Here is a 21336-nt window from a genome sequence, read left to right as displayed (position 1 = left end):
GTGAATTAGAATGATACCGTTAACTGTATGACCACAAAGTTCTCAATTGAACAAATTTTAAACTGTTTAGATTGAGACTAAAAAAAATCGAAACTGTAAAAATTAGTTTTAGGTCTTTCTATTCCATTCTAAGCATGGCAAGGGGGCGTTTAAAAGATGCGTACGATGCGTTTAAAAGACAGCTTGATGGGTGTTTACTCGTAAAAATTTTTGAGAAGCATTTGCATTTTTTTTTCCTAATCCATTTATCACAATTCCGATGCTTATGACATTTTTGACACTGTAACTCACGCATTTTGTTTTCCATATTAACATTATTTTTATTCCAAAACTTAAAGGAAAATATTTCAGAATTAAAACCAGAAACGCAAACGTGTGCAATGTTTTGTTCCATAATGGACTTCTGTTTTTTACATAATGGACTTGTTGTATTGTTGTTTGTTAAACTAGAATTTCTTCAGCAATAGTTAATCATGCAACTGTTTTCCAAAATTCCCAAAAAGGAGGACATTTTAGCGCAAAAGGAGGACATCTGGATTTAATGAAAAAGGAGGACATGTCCTCCTTTAGGATACCATATGGTCACCCTATTCCGGGTGTGCTTTCGGATATTCTTTCGTGCAAAATATGTGCCACTGATGGCCATCCCTCTGGCAGCAGCGAAATTTACTAGCCGTAGGCCGTTGTTATTGGTAGCGGAGTGGAGGCTCTCCGTACCAATTATGGGACGGAAAAAGTCCTCTCTACCGACCTGAGCGTTAGGGTCTCCGATAACAATTTTCACGTCATGCTTTGGGCACTCTCCAAAGGCTTTATCAAGACATTCTTAATACGTGTGAATTCCACGTTCGCTCCAACCTTCTGCAGTTCACGAGTCAGAAGGCTCACTCGTCCAAGTTCATTTAGGGTCCTGACATTCCAGGTACCGAGTTTCCAATCATAGTCCTTATTTCGTTGCCGGGTCGGTTGCCAAAAACAACATTCTCTTTTTCTTCTATCTCCATTTTTCGTGGTATTTGAGAGGCTTCAGTAAGCTACCTTACCGGGGTCGCGTTATCTACATCGCAATGATGGGGCTGCCAGCTTAGGTATAGCTGACGCGATACAGCATTTTGTTAATCAGTCGCTGGGTACCAGGCAGACACTGTTTGAGCCGCACCTCCTGGTGAACAGACGCTCGAGGCGTACCTTCTCACTCTAGCTGGTGTCAGAAGGACAACAGTGCCCAGGCTGCACTACCAGCTGAGTACACAACCCTTAGCTGGCGGTCATTTGTCATCGGACGACCCGTGGAAGCGTGAGAAAAGGATCTTGTGGGGACCAGAGCTCTGTTGGGCACTCCTTCCTTGATATCAACCCATCATTTTGCAGCCCGGTTCCCGTACGTCGTCAATAATCGTATGCAGGACCAAACCCGAACCGACGGTTAGTAGTTTTTTCTTATAATCCTCGCTCGGTGAATCGGAAAGGTATGCGAAGCCGGTTCGCTAGGGAAAGGAAGCTACTTACTAGCTTAAGGGAACGGTTAGTCCGGGCCACTCTCGATTCCGAAATCGGAAGCCTTCCGTCCAGCCGCAACTCCCTCTGCATCTTTAGTTTCGATCATATCCTGCGCAATGTGAGCTTTTGTTTCATTGCTTGAGTGTTTAATTTGTATGGGTTCCACGGGGCTGGGAAAATTCACTCCCTTTGCATTGGACGTGGCTACAGTTTTCTCGATTTAACTTCGGAGATTGCTTTTTGTTTACAGTACAGCGGGTTGAGCGAGTTCAAGTAGTTGGGAAATTTGCAAAAAGAGTGGGGGTAAGTTGTGAGCGTAAGTAATTTTGGAGTCAACGACCGTTCGAGAGTCCCCAGATGTAAAGGGTCTGTAAGAGTCGGGAATACGACCGGTGGTCCCTCTTTGAGAGTGGCGCTTAAGCCACCGTGCTTTTAATAACCTCGAGAACAATTCGCGAACGGTTACAAATGGTCAAATGACGGATGATAATTGACATAGGTATAACACATTTAATCATACCCAATATTTGCCTGTCCCAGTTATTTATGTCATCCCCTGTTGTATGTGTGCAAAAGTTTGGTTCTAGAAACACATGGATTGAGAGCTTGACCAAGTGTGTGTAGGGAACATGGGCCCATCGCGGAGGTTAAGTCGCGGAGGACGACGGAGATCATTTGTAGCTAAGAAGGGACAGCACCTGTCTAGCATGCTGCAGACGTTGTTTCAAAACCCACCCAAGGATCAAAATATTTTACATGCTATGCATTGCATATGCACACCGAGTTCAGCGGATTTTCTTTCATTTCCATCAAAAGATGTTTGCAGTAATTTAGAATTTTTGAAAATATCTTTAATATAATATTTAATAAGTCAATATAATTGTAATTTTCTTAAATTTTGAGTTTCTTTTAATAATTCGTTTTAATTCATAATTTGAACCATCACCATCGTTTATAGTAGTAATATGTATGCATTTTTTTGTTTGTAATCTTTCCTCAGGGTTCCATTCGCATACTTTCGCTCTTTCGTTCTTTTTTGTTTTTCCTTATTTTTTTGTTTCTGTTTTTTTTTTCTTATTTTAATTTTGTTTTATTTTTCTCGAATCAATTGAAATAGATTTGTTTTTGAATGTGTGTGTTTTTTGTCTTATCTTAGCATTTAGATTAATCATAAGTCGACCACGAAAAGATGGTCGTGAAAAATTTGTTCATGTAATGTGTTTTTTTTTCATAGCATTCCGAATGAGTACACAAACGAAGAATATCAAAAAGTTTCGTACATTTTTGTCGAAAAATAAACCGAAAAAGAAAATCCAAAAAACGAATATAGAAAAATCAGAACGTCCACTAATACTTTTGCTAACTAATTTAGATTAATAAGAGCGCTTTTGTTGCAGTTTTTTTTTCTTCTTCTCTCACCACTTGAGTCAACAAATTTGATCAAACGAATGAGCCTTGCTTGGGGAAAGTACATACTTGCTTGGTATCGATTTCATTTACTGTCGTCCCTTGTATCGTTATTTTTTATTTCCTTCGTTTCTACTAATTCGCTATTTCTACGGAGGGCTGTACGGAACGAAACTCACATCTGTTAAAAATCGAAAAACAAATTGGGAGTCACATATCCTACTAACTCGATAACACTTAATCGCTAGAACGCACTTAAAATATCTTCTTTTTTGGGTTAAAGAAAAAATAATTTCTCGCGAAAAATATAACTTCAGCATACGCAAAAAAATACAACCTATATGTATACAATGTATAACGAACCGCCGACACAACAAAAAAAAAAACGGTTTTAATTTTTACTAATAAACTCTTACTGCTATTATAACTGTGTGCTTGCGTTACTATTTCGTCGCAGTGTAGTTTTTTGTTGTTGTTGATTTGTTTCAATCCAACTATAGTTCTAAAAATCACATGTAGACGGAATGTTTTAATAAATCGCAATTCTTCTCTCTGTGTATTTTGTTTGCTGTTTTGTTCATTAACTTGCGTTTTGTTTGCGGACTTAAAACTACTTCATTTAACACATTTCCCGTTATCTCTTTGTTGTCTTGCTCTCAACTGCGTTGTTTCTCTATTTCTCTCTTCTTGTGGTTGTGGTTTAATTTAAACGTTAGTTTGCAAGTCGATAAAATTACAGTTTTGATCAATATGTTTATTTTATTCTCTTTGTATATTAACAATCGCTTACTGTTTGTTTTTAATTTTATAAGTTCTCTTTGCATGCTACGATAATGTAAAAAATCTAACTCTGTGTTGTAATTATCTTATCTTTCAGCTTCGCTCTGAAACTGTGTTGCTTGTTTTGGTTTCCGTCTGCTTTGTCTCTGACCTGCTTTTTCGATTCTTTTGCCATCCCTCTTTCTCTTGCGATTTCCACTAGTTATAAGGCTTGTTGCTTTTTAGTGTTGGTTTTCTTGTTTTTTTAAGGTAAGCTATTTTATTTCACTATTTTCCCTTTTTGTTTAAAAATTTACTTCTTCTGTGTGTTGCACTATGTTTTAACGTTTTTTTTCATTTGAAAATATATTTGAGTCTAACTACTGTTTTATGCTTGCTTTGTTTGTTTTTGCCAAACTTCTCAACTGCATTTAGTGTTGGTTTGCTTCTTTATTTCTATTTCTATCCTGTCAATCTTTCTTGGTTTACGTCTTGAACCCGGTTCCATCCGACTCTTGCGTGCTTGCTTTCTTTTTGGTTTCCTGATTTTTTCTATGCTTGTGTTTGTGTACATCTTATATGTATAGACACCCGATAAGCGAAGCAGGTGATGATACCCTCACTCGATTTTCGTTTGAATCTATCTTACTCTCTCGCACGCTTCCTCGCTATGTCCGCTCTCTCATTTCTCTGACATCTCTCCGTTTCAACCATTTTAGGGAAGGCACCGTTCTTTGTAACGTCATTCTAAAAGTGTTTTGTAATTTATGGGAAAATATTTAGCTGCTGTCATTTTAGATTAATTTGATCCATAACAATATTTACACTTTCTGCCAGTGACTTTTGTCCGTTAAGAGAACTTTGTTAGAAATACTCACACTTTTCTAATTAGAGATGCCAATAGATTTTAATTTTACCGAGTGAATTTTGCGAATGTATCTTTTTTGATAGTCCATAAACTGCGTAGTGTAGAATTTTTTGACATTTTATTCGTTCAAAGAACGATCCATGCAATAATAGCTGAGAAGCTTTTAGAGAAAGAGTAAACGTTATGTTTTATATTCGTATTCTTACTATGAAAATTTTGAATATTTGTTTTGATTATTTTGCTTTAAGAGTGAATTTTGAATAAGTTTTTGAGGTTTCGAAATTGAATGAAATTGCATTATTTTCTAAATTCTTGCTTCGATAATCGTCTCCTTAGGTAAAAGAAACATCAATATAAAAATTTTGTTTGCTTTTTGAACATTTGTTTCTGCATTGTTTCTCTGCGATTTAGGACCATCAATTTCGTAGTATTTGTGCAGGGGGGTTCGATTTTTTTTCGAATGACAGTGTACTTTTGTTTGTTTATAGTTGTGTGGTAAAACTAGTTTCTTAAAACTGCTTCCAAATGTTTGTGTTCCGTTTCAATGACTTTAGTTAAAAGTTTTGTTTAGTAAATAGGATCCTTAAGTTAGGCTATTTGTTTTGTTAAGGTTTTTGGTATAGTGAAACGGTGATTATGAGCAACTTTTGGTCCAGCAAATAGTCATTTATGTGGAAGTGTTGGTGAGGCTTCTTCTATAGTCAACTCGGATCATGCAGTGGGCATTAGTGGTGGTGCTTTCTGATATATTGTTTCCTCTATTTGAACTATTGGGTTTCTATTGGTTTCCGAAAAAAATAAGTACAATTTCTTTCCTGTCTTTGTCCATTCATACAACTACGTAGTGAAAGAATTTTTGCTTTGTCGATTAATCCTAACCTGATTTAAGAAGATAACTTCCCTTCTGCTCCTGTGCACTGTCCTCTATCCATAAGCTTGATTCTATTTAAGATTCAATAGTCAATCCATAATTCCTCTCAATAACAACAACAAGATTGTATAAATATAGCTATATCCTTGTAATGGTTTCATTAGTTCCATTCCGCTTTACTTCGCATTTTGTCTAATAAACTCTTACAACCGATGAAAACTTCAACCTAACAAAACAAAATCTACGGAAATATAACAGTTTCAACTAAAAACTTCATACGCAAATTAATTTCGACCTCTATATTATACACAACTGAACGAAAAAAAGGCAAAACTTTATCAAACTTAATGAACATTTTCTAAGGGATGGTTGTCAAGTGGTTCAACTTTGCAGTCGACGACCCTTTCTAACCTATATTTAATTCCCATTTATATCGTTGCACCATCAGTATTCGACTCAACTTAATTTAACACTTCGAAATTATAACGAGGGGTTTTATACAAAAAAAAAACGCAAATTAAAAGCGAAAAACTAAAGACTTACAAACTATGTATTTAATCTAGCTATATATAAACAGAAAAGTGACGCGCACGCGGTATGTCATAGTCATGGAAACGGTTTCCAGGGGTACAAATACTGGCCAAACGTTGAAAATTGATTTGCGGTGGTGATGTCCTCATTTCCAATGTCTACGAGACAATTTTATTTCAAAATATTTTTATGATATAGCGAAAAAACTGATTGGTTACTTAGATTAACCCTTTTACGTGTGAATACAACCCTGAAGTGATCAGATGAAGAAGTAACGATTCGGAAGACTAAATCGACTCATTTGCTTTGAAAAAACATGTTTTTGATTGTGAGGAAAAACGGACTCCAGCCATTAGATAAAAAAAAATCTTTGAAGTGAAGTTAGGTTTGGAATTAAAAAAAAATGTAATTTTGAACAGGGTCTATAATTTCGAAGCTCAGTGACGGAAGTGAAGAGAAGAATCTCGGTCACAGAATGCGTTCAACTAGCAGATATCAGCATTGTGTTTCTTCATAATGAGATCTATAGATTGAAGCGTGGTTAACATTGACTCTTCCGATTTGAATAATGAATTTGTAGAGAAAAATTACGATCTCTTGCATCTCCAGATCGATGATCTGAGATCGAATTTATTTAAGACGCAATCGAGAAAGATTTGTAGTTTGCAAAAAAGCAATTTTCCAAAAATAAAATCGTTTGATAACAAATACTAAGTAACCAATAGCTTTTTCTACAATGTCATGATAAACCTATTAAATTGACTTTCATACCTAATTGCAACTTATATTCGTTCATATTTATGTCTTTCATACTTTTTACTTCTTCGGTTAACCAGTTATTCGTTGTCGTCCACATTTTGGCCCGCTGGTATTGCTTTCCTACCGGCCATTCACTATTGCTGCAGTGTTGTGTGTTACTGTGGTTGGTTTGTCTGTCTGTGTGTGTGTATTACTATTAATCTTTTAGAATTTATCTATTTCAATATTTTTCTTTCGAATATTTTAAACATTTTTTTTTTCAAACGTAAACCTACTGTTTGGTCAAATATCCTCTTTCTAAAAAAACTATACGATCTTTCTTTTCCTAGGCTTTTGATCTCATTCGCACATGGTTATTACTACTAAATGTTGGCTGCGCTCTCTGTCACACACGGTCCTCACTTCGGCAACGACCGAATGGCCGACAGGGAGGCAAAGCCAAATGTGGTGCACAAGCTTGGAAACTGTTCCCGGTGACATGATGACGCGACCCTCCGCGTGCTAACGCAACCTTCTCAACTCCTTCGCTATCGTTCGCTGTTTTGTTCAAACTGTCGTTTCTACCTTTGGCTATTTGTGTGTTTGTGTGTTTTTTTTTTGTTGAGTGTATTTTGCTTCTACGCTCTCTTCTCCATTGTTTTGCGCAATTAAACTCTATTGGACGGACAATAAATATACTTTTCTCTCTGTTTTTTGCATTTTATAATTTCTTGCTTTTCTCCTCGATAGTTTGAAAGTTATTTTAGATAGGAGAATAAAGAAAGTTGATAAATAAAAGTTTCAGAAGCAACATAGTACGTTAGAAGCATACAATCCCGGATAATAAAGCGAATCATCTTTTTCTTGATTACAAACACTTTAAAGTCAGTTACGACTAAATTTACATCACCGTGTTAATCCCTGTCTTAAGTCTGTCCACCACTGTGCAATTGGCTAAGGAAACTGAAAAAGATTCGACTACCTAGTTAGTACACACGAAAAGATTTCGCTTCCAGATGAGGAGAAAAGAGATTCAGTCCGAACCCATGAGAAAAACAGAGAAAAACCCTATTGTTGGTTTGTTTGCTTGCTTTGTCTCCGTTGGACTCGTGTATTCTTTGAAGTTTGGGTGTGTTCTTAGATTCTGCGTGGATTTTCTGTTTGGTTTCTGACGGGTTAAGCGATCAGAAAAAGAGAAACATTACCAGCAAAATGTTTCCCTTTCCCTCGCCTAACATCATTGGTGGCTCTTGCTGAGCAGATGGGAGTTGAACTCGTAGACATTGGTCATCTGCTCGCCGCAGATGTTGCACTTCCACGGGTTGCTCTCGCTGTGGCAGCCCTTGTGGAGGAAGTACAGCGTCTGGTCGGGGAACTCGATGCCGCAGAACAGACACTGCAGGTGCCGCTTGGACTTGGGTCCCCCGGTGAGAAGCATGTCGGTTTCCGGTCCCGTGGACGTGATAGTCCCGTTTGAGGTAGTTGCCACCGCGACCGCCGTAGCGCTGTTGCTGATGCTACAGCTGCTGCTGCTCGAGGTACCGTTGACGCTGGTGCCGATGCCACTGCTGCTACTGCTACTGCTGCTGCTGCTACTGCTGCTGGAGCTGCTGGACGAGGTGCCACACTCCGGGGCCGGCGAGGAGGTAGCGTTGTTGCAGCTGTTCGGTATCGGACTGCTGGCCGGGTTCGGTGAGGTAAGCAACCCGTTCCGGTTGGCACGGCTCGTGGCCCGGGCTGAGATTCGCCGTTTGAGATCCTCGCGGAGGAGCGACTTGAGCGGGGACACCTGGAATGGTGGAAAACGGTTTAATATTGATTTGAACCTTCGAGATCGATAATGTTCTAAGTAAGTCTGTTTACGAGGCTATAACAGCAGTACAAACATTGGTGAGCACTGCTTAGTGAATGGTATTGAAAATGTATCGGGCGCAGTTTCTGATAAAGTATGTGAAATTGCGCAAAACAATACGTGTGGAAGAGTTGGTTCTAAAAAGTTTTGAACCACGCGCCAAATATTGAGAATTTGGCTAAGCTTTGGAGGGCGATGAAAGTCCTTTGAAGCCTAGTGCGGAAAGAACCTGTCTAGCGTACTGGGGTCGTGGGATCAAACCCCACCGAAGGAAGTGGTTTATGCACATTACGGTGTAATTATTTTATATTGTTACTTGTTCCTTTATCTTTTATATCAGTCCATGCCATGTTTTGTGATTCTGTTAATTATTCTGTTGCTTCTGCCCGGGTACTCAATGCCAGATTCAGAACACGGGTAAAGAATCTCACGATAATCCAATGTTTTGCGCCGACCGATGTTGCCGAGTTACAGGACAAGGAGAACTTCTACAGTGAACTGAATGCCATCGTGGATAAAGATCCGGAAGGTGATGGCAGTGGACAGCCATCAAGGATGCCTTTATTGAATCAAGCGAAAACAGCCTGGGTGAGCTGCGCACTCAGCGAAAGGAATGAATTACAGATGCAACCTGGCGAAAAATTGAGGAGCGTAGAAAAGCAAAGGCCGCGATAGAGCGGGCAAGAACCAGAGCAGCCAAGTACGAGTCCCGTCAACGGTATTCGACTCTAGAGAAGGAAGTTGAACGCTGCTGCAGATGGGACAAGCGAGCGTAGGTGGACTCCCTGGATGACGAAGGGGAGAAAGCTGCAACAACTAACGATATTCGCCTCCTCTATGGTATCTCACGATGTCTGAATGGAACAAGATATGAATTCGAGGATGCCGATGAAAGACGTGAGAGGTCAGTTACTCATCGACCCAACTGATTAACTCGAACAACTTGTTCAAGTTTCGACGCTCAATCAACATTTCGACGACGCATTACCCGCATCAACTCCGAAGTTTCATCAGTACATGATATTGAAGTAGCCTTCCGAAGCATGAAATCCAACAAGGCTCCGGGGGTCGATCACATTTCAGCAGAACTGACTTTGAGCTGACCCCATGCGCAAATGTTGGATCAACTATTCTGCAATATCTGGAGCATCGCGACTTTTTCTGCCTACTGAATGCAGGGCGTCTTAATGAAGGTCATCAAAATCCATTTGCATGTGATAAATTTTGCTACCTATTGATGGTGTTGGAGTGCGTGGAAGTGCTATCAGATTCGTCACTTACACGTTTGATTGTTTGCTTACAAAAGCAAATAAGGCGGTTTGAAAGTTTGGTAATGGATTACAATGTTTGAAAACTCAATGGCGCATATTAATTGATTCCTCTTATTACGACACCGCCACCGATCTTTTTGCATCGGCGTGCCACTATTTAAAATCTGTCATGCGTCTGACCTATTATTCTCCACGCCGGTTCAAAATTGTAGAAAACCGAAGATTTTTTGGAATTTTGAAAAAAAAAAACAAGTTGAAATTCCGAGGAGTTTTTCGTGGGAATTTCGTAGAATTGATTGATATCCTTTAAAACTTCCCGTTAATACTCTAAAGAACTCTCCATGGAAATTTCGAAACTTTTCTTGTTAATGGCATGCAATATCCTGTTGATTAATCAATAATCATCTGTGAAATCCCAAGAATGTCCTTCTGAATTTCAAAAGTTTTCACGTCAAAATTCCGTGTGAATTCCGACAAAATTTAGAATTACTTCCCGAGAATACCGTGTTTTACCATGAATACCGAATTTTCCGTGGAATTTAAGAATGGTTTCCAAGGATTTTTTTTAATTTTCGCTTAGAAATTTTGAGCAATTTCCTTAGAAAGTGAAAAAAATCCTATGAAAATTCTTTCAACAACTTCTTTGGAAATTCCGAAGATTTTTCATTGATAATATCAAAGAATAAGCAATGAAAATTTTGTAAAAATCCTCTCAAAAATTCCAAAGAACTTCCGAAATTTAGAAAAAAAATCCTGGGGCCTTTCCGGAAAATTTTCCGTCATAAGCCAAGTTACCATTTTGCATTTGTATATCATGAGGCTAACACGATGATACTTTTATGCCCAGGGAAGTGGAGAAAATTTCCAACCCATAAATTTCCTAGACCGGTCCAGGAATTTAACGCTCAGCATGGTCTTGCTTTGTTGCCGTGCATATTACCGTCATTCATTTCTGATGAAAATGCAACTGAAAATAATAGTCTCGATGTCAAACAATTTTTTTAACCATTTGAAGGACAAGGCAAAATAAATTCAATAAATCCGAAATGCAATGTTTGATCGGGTAAAATTTCATTAGTAAACTATGGGACTGCTATCCTCGTCGAATGCTACTTGTTGCGAGCAAATTGAGTAATGGTAAATTCTAAAAAAAGTGTGTCTACAAAATTTGTACACACACACATACAGACATCATCTCACTTCGTCGAGCTTTGTCAATTTGTATATAACACTATGGGTCTCCAGGTCTTCTATCAAAAGTTGCTTTTTGGAGTAATTCTATAGCCTATCGGTACAACTTTGTTGTACGAAAATGGCAAAAATATAACATTTTTTGAAGGATTTTTTAGAATACTTCGGGGAATTTTCCTGCTCAGGAATTTTCTGGTGAAATCCATGAGTCTTAAACCGAAGTTCAGACTTTTACTTCAGTGAAATTTATTAGATTTTTCTGGGGAAATTCAAATTACTCTTCCGTTAAAGTCTTGCTAAAAAATCCGGGAAAAGTCTCTCACTTATCATCTCTGCATACATGCAGTTTTTGACTCTCTTTCATCATTGCTCGTTATCTAATGACTTCTGGAAACCATGCTTTTGATCTTTTAACTCTAATATCAATCATGTCCATATCTCATAATGCTATCTCATCATGATTTGATATTATTGAGCTATTTTCGTCTGCTTGGGCGCTAAGCAGGAAACTATTGTACTTCCAGTTGAAAACCGAAGTGAGCTCTCGCGACAATCGAGTTTTTTCCCGTTTCCTTTTGTCGCAACTTTGTTGCGACTAGTGCGCATCGTGGCGCACGGCGGTGGCATAGATGCACACTAGTTGCGAGGCAGTTGTGACATCAGGAAATAAGGAAAAACTCAATCGTCGCGAGAGCTCACTTCGATTTTCAACTGGAAGCACAATAACTCGTCTGTGGGGGGAGCGTCTCAACAAACAATTTATGCTGAACAAGCTAGTTTTTTCAGCTTCCAATGTTTGTTGGAATTCTTCCCTCGAATACCGGAATGTAACAATACCTGTCCCGACGGCAGCAAATGTTCTCCAAAATTTGGCCAACGGACTTCACTCAGTCCCAGGATTCCGAGATTCATGTGCTGTACCTGGCTGTCGAGTTGTGCCAACTTACCTTGTTGAGCAAACGTTAACACATTCCATATTCCAATAAGGCTTGCTAACTTTTAGTCATCTTTCTCCTGCACGCGCACAGAAAGGATATGACTTGCTTTCATCGGGAAACGCTTCCGAAGTGTTTCTCGATTTTAAAAATCATATCCTTTATGTGCGCGTGCAAAAGAAAGATGGCTAAACGTTAGCAAGCCTTACTGGAATATTCCATCTTAGATAGGGGAGAAAAGTCTATAATGCACTCCTTAACTGGGTCACTGGGTCAGATGCAGTAAATTTGACCACAACTTCCTTTTTTGGCGATATAAGTCCGACAAAATATCGCTTTTGACGTTGGACAACGTCTTACCCGAAGGTACTGGGTGTCAAATCAGAATCTAAAATTGGTGAATGTCACGAAATCATGTAAGATTTTGAACGTTGATCAGAACCAACCAATCTCGTTCATGCATTCCCAATACGGACATCAGAATGATGTAAGTTACGGGCCTTGTGACCTACCGTTTCATTTTTGCCTTTCTCGTACAACAAAGTTGTACCGAAAGGCTATAGGACTACTCCAAAAAACAACTTTTGATAGAAGGCCCGGAGACCCATAGTGTTATATACCGATCGACTCAGTTCGATGAATCGAGGTGATGTCTGTATGTGCGTATGTATGTGTGTATGTGTACAAATTTTGTAGACACATTTTTTGGAACTTAGCATTACCCGATTTACTCGCAACAAGTTGCATTCGACGGGGAATGCGGTCCCATTATTTGCTATTGAAAATTGGCCCGATCGGACATTGCATTTCGGAATTATTGAAAAATCATTGTTTTTTCCCAAGGGTCCCCCCCTTGGAAAAAAAATTTCAAAATCGATTTTTTTTCTAGAATGGTGGCAATGCATAGTAATTAATGCAAAAACATGCAAAATGATAGAAAATATGCGATCTATTCCCCTAAAGTGCTTTTTTGACCTTTCTTATGTGATTTTTCAGTACATTTTATGAAGCACGAGAAAGGCATCATCGCCGCCAGGTGGATTAATCTGGGTTTTTCAGGTATAAAAAAGCCAACGATTCGCGCTCGAGTGTCATTTCTGTACAATAATCCACGGTCACGGAGAGCGCACAGAACGATGGCGTTTGTAGCGGTCCTAGCATCGATGGCGGTGGTTTTTGCATCTGTACACGAGCAGGACACATGATTCTTAAGTTCTCTTAAGGATCACAATTTTATGGAAGCGAATTTTTAGCCGAGTCTTATGATTCTACTATCTCCAAGTGATTAAATTGTACTTTGATCAAAAATCATCTCGGCCCAAATTGTGGCTTAAAAGCTGCTTCATGGTAGCCGATCATTAGTACTTCAGACAAGAAAATTTAATCTGAGCGCTGCTGATGCTTACGACGACGACGACGATTTCCAGCAGGAATTCCGCCGATGCCGATGTTGGGAACACGGTCTGCTCTTCGCAGCATCTCGAACGAAAAAGCTCTCGCGCGCGAAAAGCTGCTCTCTTGTAATCAATAAAGTTAACCCTGTAGCCATGCCCCTTTGGTGAGTGTTACGGTTACAAAATATTTGTACCCATACCGATCTACAAAGAGGCGGGACTAATGGGCCTTCTTTATTGAAAACTGCTTTCCAACGCGCGCGTGGCATTTCATTTGAAATGTCACAGAGAGCGGATAGCGATCCAAGAACCGGCGTAGTTGCTGAAGCAGATTTTATTCCAGCCCATGGCGTGGGTCCTGTGGTCGTCGTCGACAGCAGTTAGTGATTCGAAAGATGCATTATTAGAAATTAATCGGTTCTTCTCATGGCCAACATTCTATACAAAGGAAGATTGGGCGAGACGAATTTGTTCAAAATACGACGTCAGAAAGTTGTCTTCCGTGGCAGAATCACGAGCGCGCATCGTTGGGAGGTGCTACAAGTATTTGTTCGCTTGGATGGCGTCAGTGTCAGTGAAATTTTCTCTCAAGATTCCACAATCTACAACATGTTTGATCAAAATGTGTCTCAGATACTTAACCATACTCATATTTTAACCAACAAAGCAATAATACTTTAGTTAACACCATAATAAACTACAATACGTATTGTGTTACAATAATATCCTTACGTTGTCCAACGTGTACCTTGCGGTCGTGACTTGTACACAACCCTTCTGATTTTTATCGTCTCTAATCATACCATTTCGGTAGATTTGTATATAGGTATTATGTCAGAACCAAAAATCGAGGTGACACCTGTTCAGTTCAGGGTCAGTTCAGTGGCCCTTAAGGAAGCCTCCGGAGGTATTAAAATCGGTCATTCTCAATTTTCTCAATTTTCCTTCCATTCCTCGATCTCTCCCTATCTCGATGGTCCCTTCAATATAAAAATGTGGAGATGCGACTGTATACAACTCTACCGAAATGGTATAAGTAGGGGAACGGTTCGCCACTTCATCTCATAGCTCCTATTTCCATCCCATCAAAAACAAAGCAATGGAAAGGAATTTGGTTTGTTTACTATTTTTGTGATTTTTTTCAGCAGTGAGCACGCATGTTGACAAAAAGAAGCGACGAATTTGGTGCCGTATTTCTTTGTTTAGCGATGAGATGGATATATGTACAGTGAGATGGAGATCGGAACAGTTCCCCTATATGGGGAACAAAAAAAAAACATTTTGTTGGACTTATATCACCAAAAAAGGAAGTTGTGGTCAAATTTTCCCAGTGACTCGCCGGAACCGTAGCAGCACGATTCAGACTGATTTAGTTGCAGCAACTCATATGCAACTTAATTCGGTTGCATATGAGTTACAAAAACACAACATGGGTGCTACTCGGGAATAACTCCGGATAGAAGGACCACATCCCAGGTCCCAACATATATTCTGAATTCTGGGATCCGTACGAGCAGAACAGCATTAATTTGAATATTTTTTCCTTCACTCAGGCCTATAGGGGAGATGCGGTCAATATGCGCCCCCTAAGCTAATTACTAAATTTATTAATAATTTCATCCGAAAACATGCATTTTCGAAGTTTTTTTTGTTAAATATCTTGGATGTGCATATGCACAGCACATGTTTCGAAATGGCACGGTAAATGCTTGGTGAAGCGTACCATTGGTACTTCGCGTACCTGAAGGAATAAAATAGACCCCATCTTACGGTCCTTAGCCTCTTACCCAACAACTCCTATCCCTACCTCCCCGTGGTGCTGGCCGGGATACGAGCAACCTTTGGTAACCAACCCCGGTGGGAAGTATGGTCGTATGCTGACAGGGAAGGGGGGTTTGCTCCTCTCCGGAGGTGCAAATCTTACTGAGCGTCTGTTCTCCATGTCAGGATCGGCTCACAACAGCGTCTGTTCTCCATGTTAGGGGCGGCTGATCATCGTCCGAGTGCCAGCGAGGGACTCTAAGTGAAACTATGCACCATGGTCCACCGGGGATAAGGAGGAATGGTCCTCCGGAAATTTAGGGGGTTTGGTGTCAGGCCCTTCAAGCCAGCCTTAAAAAAAACATACGCAACGAACAATCAACAATAGAGTACGGACCGGAACCATCGGCGAAGACCACAGTGACGAAAAAGGACTAACGATTGGAAACTCGGTTCGTGGAATTGCAAATCTCTCAACTTCATCGGGAGCACACGCATACTCGCCGATATGCTCAAGGATCGTGGATTCAGCATCGTAGCGCTGCAGGAGGTTTGTTGGAAGGGATCAATGGTGCGAACGTTCAGAGGTAATCATACCATCTACCAGAGCTGCGGCAACACACACGAGCTGGGAACAGCTTTCATAGTGATGGGCGATATGCAAAGGCGCGTGATCGAGTGGTGGCCGATCAATTAAAGAATGTGCAGGTTGAGGATCAAAGGCCGGTTCTTCAACTTCAGCATAATCATCGTCCATAGCTCACACTCCGGAAGCACTGATGATGATAAAGACGCATTCTACGCGAAGCTGGAACGTGAGTACGACAGCTGCCCAAGCCACGACGTCAAAATCGCCGCCTCCAAGAATATGGCCATTCGCAGCACCTACTTCCAACACAGCCTCCCGTATCGGTACACCTGGAGATCACCACTGCAGACAGAATCACAAATCGACCAGGTTCTGATTGATGGACGGCATTGATGGTGAAATGGCGCCCAAAACTATTCGTCATCTACAATGTTTGGTACCGACGACCGCCCCGGTTCGACCTAGAGCGACTGAAGCAACTTGATGTCGCCACTGCATACGCGCAGTATCTCGAGGCAGCGTTGCCGGAAGAGGGTGAGCTCGATGGGGCCCCTCTTGAGGACTGCTGGAATACAGTCAAAGAAGTCATTGACGACGCAGCGGAGAACAACGTCGGGTATATGGGACGAAGTCGATGGAACGATTGGTTCGACGAAGAGTACAGACAGATTCTGGAGGAGAAGGACGCAGCGCGGGCGGTCGCGCTGCAGCTAGGTACCCGGCAGAACGTGGATCGTTATAGAAGGAAGCGGAGACAGCAGACCCGCCTTTTTCAGGAGAAGAAACGCCGCCTGGAAGAAGCGGAGTGTGATGATATGGAACAGCTGTGCCGTTCTCAAGAAACACGCAAGTTCTATCAGAAGCTCAACGCATCCCGAAAAGGCTTCGTGCCGCGAGCCAAAATGTGCCGGGATAAGGATGGGAGCATCTTGACGGACGAACGTATGGTGATCGAAAGGTGGAAGCAGCACTACGAGGAACATTAGAATGACGCTGAGAGCACAGGCAGTGAAAGTCAAGGCAGTGGAGGAGATGACTACGTCAGTTCAGCGGACGATGGAAGCCGCCTTGAGGGAAGTTAAGGATGCCATCCAACAGCTAAAGACCAATAAAGCAGCTGGTAAGGATGGTATCGGAGCTGAGCTCATCAAGATGGGCCCGGAAAAGCTAGCCACTTGCCTGCCCAAACTGATAGTCAGAATCTGGGAAACTGAACAGCTACCGAAGGGAAGGGGTTATATGCCCCATTTACAAGAAAGGCTCCAAACTGGAGTGTGAGAACTTTCGAGCGATCACCATCCTTGATGCCGCCTACAAAATGATATCTCAGATCATCTTCCGTCATCTGTCACCATTAGTGAATCAGTTCGTGGGAAGTTATCAAGCCGGCTTCGTTGACGGTCGCTCGGCAACGGACCAGATCTTTACTGTACGGCAAATTCTTCAAAAATGCCGTTAAAACCAGGTCCCAACGCTCCATCTGTTCGTTAATTTCAAGGCGGCATATGACAGTATAGACCGCGTAGAGCTATGGAAAATTATGCACGAGAACACCTTACCAGACTGATCAACGGTGGATGGTGTGCAAAACTGTGTGAAGATTTCGGGCGAACACTCCAGTTCGTTCGAATCGCGCCGGGGACTAAGACAAGGTGATGGACTTTTGTGCCTGTTGTTCAACATTGCGCTAGAAGGTGTCATGCGGAGAGCCGGGTGTAACAGCTGGGGTACGATTTTCAACAGATCCAGTCAATTTATTTGTTTCGCGGATGGACATTGTCCGTCGAACATTTGCAAAGGTGGCAGAACTGTACACCCGCCTGAAACGTAAAGCAACAAAAGTTGGACTGGTGGTGAATGCGTCAAAGACAAAGTACATGCTTGTGGGCGGAACCGAGCGCGACAGGGCTTGCCTGGGAAGCAGTGTTACGATAGACGGGGATACCTTCGAGGTGGTCGGAGAATTCGTCTACCTCGGATCCTTGCTAACGACTGATAACAATGTTAGTCGTGAAATGCGAAGGCGCATCATCTGTGGAAGTCGGGCCTACTACGGGCTCCAGAAGAAACTGCGGTCAAAAAAGATTCGCCACCGCACCAAATGTGTCATGTACAAGACGCTAATAAGACCGGTTGTCCTCTACGGAGATGAAACATGGACAATGCTCGAGGAGGACTTGCAAGCACTCGGAGTATTCGAGAGACGGGTGCTTAGGATCATCTTTGGCGGTGTGCAAGAAGACGGTGTGTGGCGGCGAAGAATGAACCACGAGCTCGCCCAGCTCTACCGCGAACCTAGTATCCTGAAGGTAGCCAAAGCCGGAAGGGTACGATGGCCAGGGCATGTTGCAAGACTTCCGGACAGCAACCCTGCAAAGATGATGTTTGCTTCCGATCCGGCAGGTACGAGACGGCGTGGAGCGCAGCGAGTGAGGTAGACAGACCAGGTGCAAAACGACTTGGTGGGGCGCATTCGAGGATGGAGAAATGCGGCATCGAACCGTGTATTGTGGCGTCAAATTGTTGGTTCAGTGTTATCTGTTTAGATGTTAACTAAATAAATGTACGACGGGGTTCTGAAACTAAAGTTGCCTCCTTCGCCGATGACATTACCTTGGGGAGTTACGGGGAGTCAATTCCAGGTAGAACTGACCGCGATAAGCACGGTGGCCGATTGGATGAGCGCTAGAGGCCTGCAGATCGCTTAACATAAGACGGAGGTGGTCATCGTCATGTGGGTGAAGTCTCTATCGCATCATTTCACACGATGCAGCTTGTGTGATAGCGAGTATGATGCCAGTCGGGTTGGTCATTCGGCAAGCCCGCGAACGCATAAGGTTGCAGCGCGAGTGATATAACTCTTCTAAAGGTAGGTGGACCCACCGGCTGAAACCTTACATCACATGATGAAGTGCACTTCCATCTGACACAATTCTGTCAGGCCATGGCTGCTTCCGGCAGTACATCCACATGTTTGAACACGCGGAGGTCCCCGTCTGCCCTGGCTGCCCAGGTGTTGACGATACTGCAGATCACATACTGTTCGTATGTCCTCGTTTCGAGGCAGGAAGAAGAGCTATGCTAGACAACCGTGGATACTCTTACCCAGAGGATGAGCCAAGCGGGGGAGAAGTGGAACGTAGTTTCAACTGCAATAACTCAGATTTCCTGCAGTTTGTAGAAATTCTGGTGCGTCGAGCAACAGTCAACAAGGATGACTAACTTGTGATTGGTTAGTTAGAGCGAAAACAGGCTGAGCGCGGTTAAGTGACTGAGATGGTTACACATGTCGAAGTAAGAGTGTCGCAGCAGGTGGCAACCGCAGTCGCCACCTCGAGGCATGGCAGAAGAGTGAGCTTATAGGTGTGAGTATCGACTGCACATGCAAAGGTAGGAGGATCGTAGCGTAGAATTGTCGGTTCCTATCGCTATTGACACCTCGAGGCATGACAGAGGGGAGTAGAGTGAGCATCCAAGCCAGCCTCACATGGTTTGTTTGGGACCCCACAAACACTCCGACATGTTGTACAACTTTGACTCCGCCTCCAGGAAATTTGGTTCGGTCGAAGTAAAGTCGGACCGTCTGTGGGCAAGTTGTACTATCCAACACAGTTGCCCACAGATGGTCCGACTTTACCCCGACCAAAGCAAATTTCCTGGAGGCGGAGTCAAAGTTGTACAACATGTCGGAGCGTGTATGGGGCCCCTCACATGGCATGTCAGAAGTCATACATATGATGCGTCTGAGAGTGTCAGGGTGTGAGAGCACCCAAGTAAGCCTCATACGGGATGAGTGCCTGTGTGAGCGTGAATATGCTGGGAGGCACTTCTTGGGGGAAACGGGCGGAGCCCAAGGGAGTTTAGTCGGTTTTACCTTCACTGGTCGAGTCTGACACTCCAGTACACTTCCGTGTGGTAGTTTGGCAACTACTAAGCACGTGTGCTGTGTCGAGCGTAAATGCATTCCTCGTAGTAAAAAAAAAGCATTTGGGCGGTCAATTGTCATCAAAAGACCCGTGAAAGCGTAAGTATTGGAACTTGTGAGTTATTATCAGATATATGTTTGACGCTCCTTCGCAGATGTCGTCTCACCAGTCACCATAAGGTAGCCCAAAATCAGCATGCTCGTACCACCCCCATTAGAAAACCCCCCAATGAGGAGAAAATGTAGTTGCCAATAGGCTTTTGTCAAGCAGGTTCTTGAAAAGTGATTGATTTTGCAGAATAATGTAGAACTTTTAATTTTGTTTGGTACACAACATTCAACAACAATTCACAAACGCATCCTAAAAATCTTTAGTGTAAAAATCGTGTCAAATTTCTGTTTAGTTTTGGTTAATCTAAATGATTTTCGATTTCTTTGCACCAAAGGAAAGCTGTAGGTTTTAAGAAAAGGCCCATTTCTCTAGTTCCCGCGGAACCAGTTCCAAAGAGATACACTGTTTGAGCTTATCAATTAGGCACCTTAATTTGGAGTTCTGTGAGGACTTCTGTGACCCCCAAATGTTCCCGAAACGGTCCTCTGGGAGATCAGGAACATCCGTAAAAGTGGCTAGTTCTTAAAGTTCATCCTAGAACTTCGTGATTTTTCGTAAGCATTCATACCGGCAAATTGTGTGTTTAATGAATGTGAATGTTTTTTGTGGCCCACAAATGCTCCGAAAACGGTTCTCTGAGAGATTCGGAAAATCCGTAAATTTGATAAGAAAATTATTTTGAGCTTTTAGTGGAATGTCTTCACTTGTCATAAGACGAGTTGATACTATCCCATTTAATTCCACCATTTGATTTCGCAGTGTCTCGTACTTGACTCGTCTTATGACAAGTCCGTAAATTTGTCCAATTCACATAGTTTTTGCAATCCATAGTGAAAGTTTTCTGTAACCCACAAATCCTAAATCTTCCCAAAATTCTACAATTCATCTTACAGCCTAGCGCAGCTTTCATTTGATGCTATGAAATCGGAAATCGGCTGAAATTTGAGTTTTTGGCATCATGCTGAAATATTGGGTCAAAATGGACCCCAATGCACAATGTGTCACTTTTTTTGTGGTGTTGATTTTGTGTTGATTATTTATTTTCCAAAGTTAGTAAAAGTCTGAATTTTACAGATTTTTATCCCGTTGCATCGCAAAGTTATAGCGTTGTTTTAAATGTGCTGGGGTCAAAATGGACCCCAATGCACTAGGAAGGTTAATAGATAAAATCGCCCCAGAATGACGAATGACGAAAATTGAACAAATGACATCATAGTCTTATGATCTTTCAATCGCAACAATTTTCATTGTATTTTTTATATGATTTTTAGCCCGTTTCTTTTGTATTTGTTGCGCTGACAAAATTGTTATTTTTTACGTCTCCTATGAGGTGAGACGTTTCTAACGAAGTGAGAACTATCGACGATCTTTCCAATCAAACTTCACAAACCCCACTCAATTGAACATCGATAACAATAGTGAAGTTATGATAGTAAATATGATTTTTCTCGGTTTTTGTTCAACCATCGCTTACCTTAATCAGCGAAGTTAGGCTGGATGACGGTGTCACACTCTCGCTCGAATTGCTAATGTTGGAGGTTGGGTTTTCCGAAGTGCTGATACTTCGTGGTTTGGTTTCATTGTACTCATCGTTTGTCGTTGGTTCCTAAAAAAAATGTGTAAAAATTTTAT

At 41.6% G+C, this 21336-nt stretch overlaps 1 protein-coding gene across 5 annotated transcripts in view; it reads right to left on the bottom strand.

Annotated features, from left to right (window-relative positions):
• Nucleotides 1-2549: 2549 nt before the first annotated feature.
• The window catches only part of LOC134226298 (uncharacterized protein DDB_G0271670), a 236034-nt gene continuing 217247 nt past the window's right edge, over nucleotides 2550-21336 (bottom strand). For all 5 annotated transcript variants that reach the window (XM_062706981.1, XM_062706982.1, XM_062706980.1 and 2 more), the window contains 2 exons: nucleotides 21179-21310; nucleotides 2550-8463 (listed from right to left, as the gene is read on the bottom strand). In XM_062706981.1, the coding sequence (XP_062562965.1) occupies nucleotides 7912-8463; nucleotides 21179-21310 (684 nt within the window). In that variant the 3' untranslated portion in view covers nucleotides 2550-7911. The remainder of the gene's footprint in view (nucleotides 8464-21178; nucleotides 21311-21336) is intronic.

The sequence above is a fragment of the Armigeres subalbatus genome, chromosome 3, assembly GCF_024139115.2.
Source record: "Armigeres subalbatus isolate Guangzhou_Male chromosome 3, GZ_Asu_2, whole genome shotgun sequence".
Lineage (NCBI taxonomy): Eukaryota > Metazoa > Arthropoda > Insecta > Diptera > Culicidae > Armigeres > Armigeres subalbatus.
The sequence above is the reverse complement of the archived record's forward strand: the minus strand, read 5'-3'. Positions and strand labels throughout refer to the sequence as shown.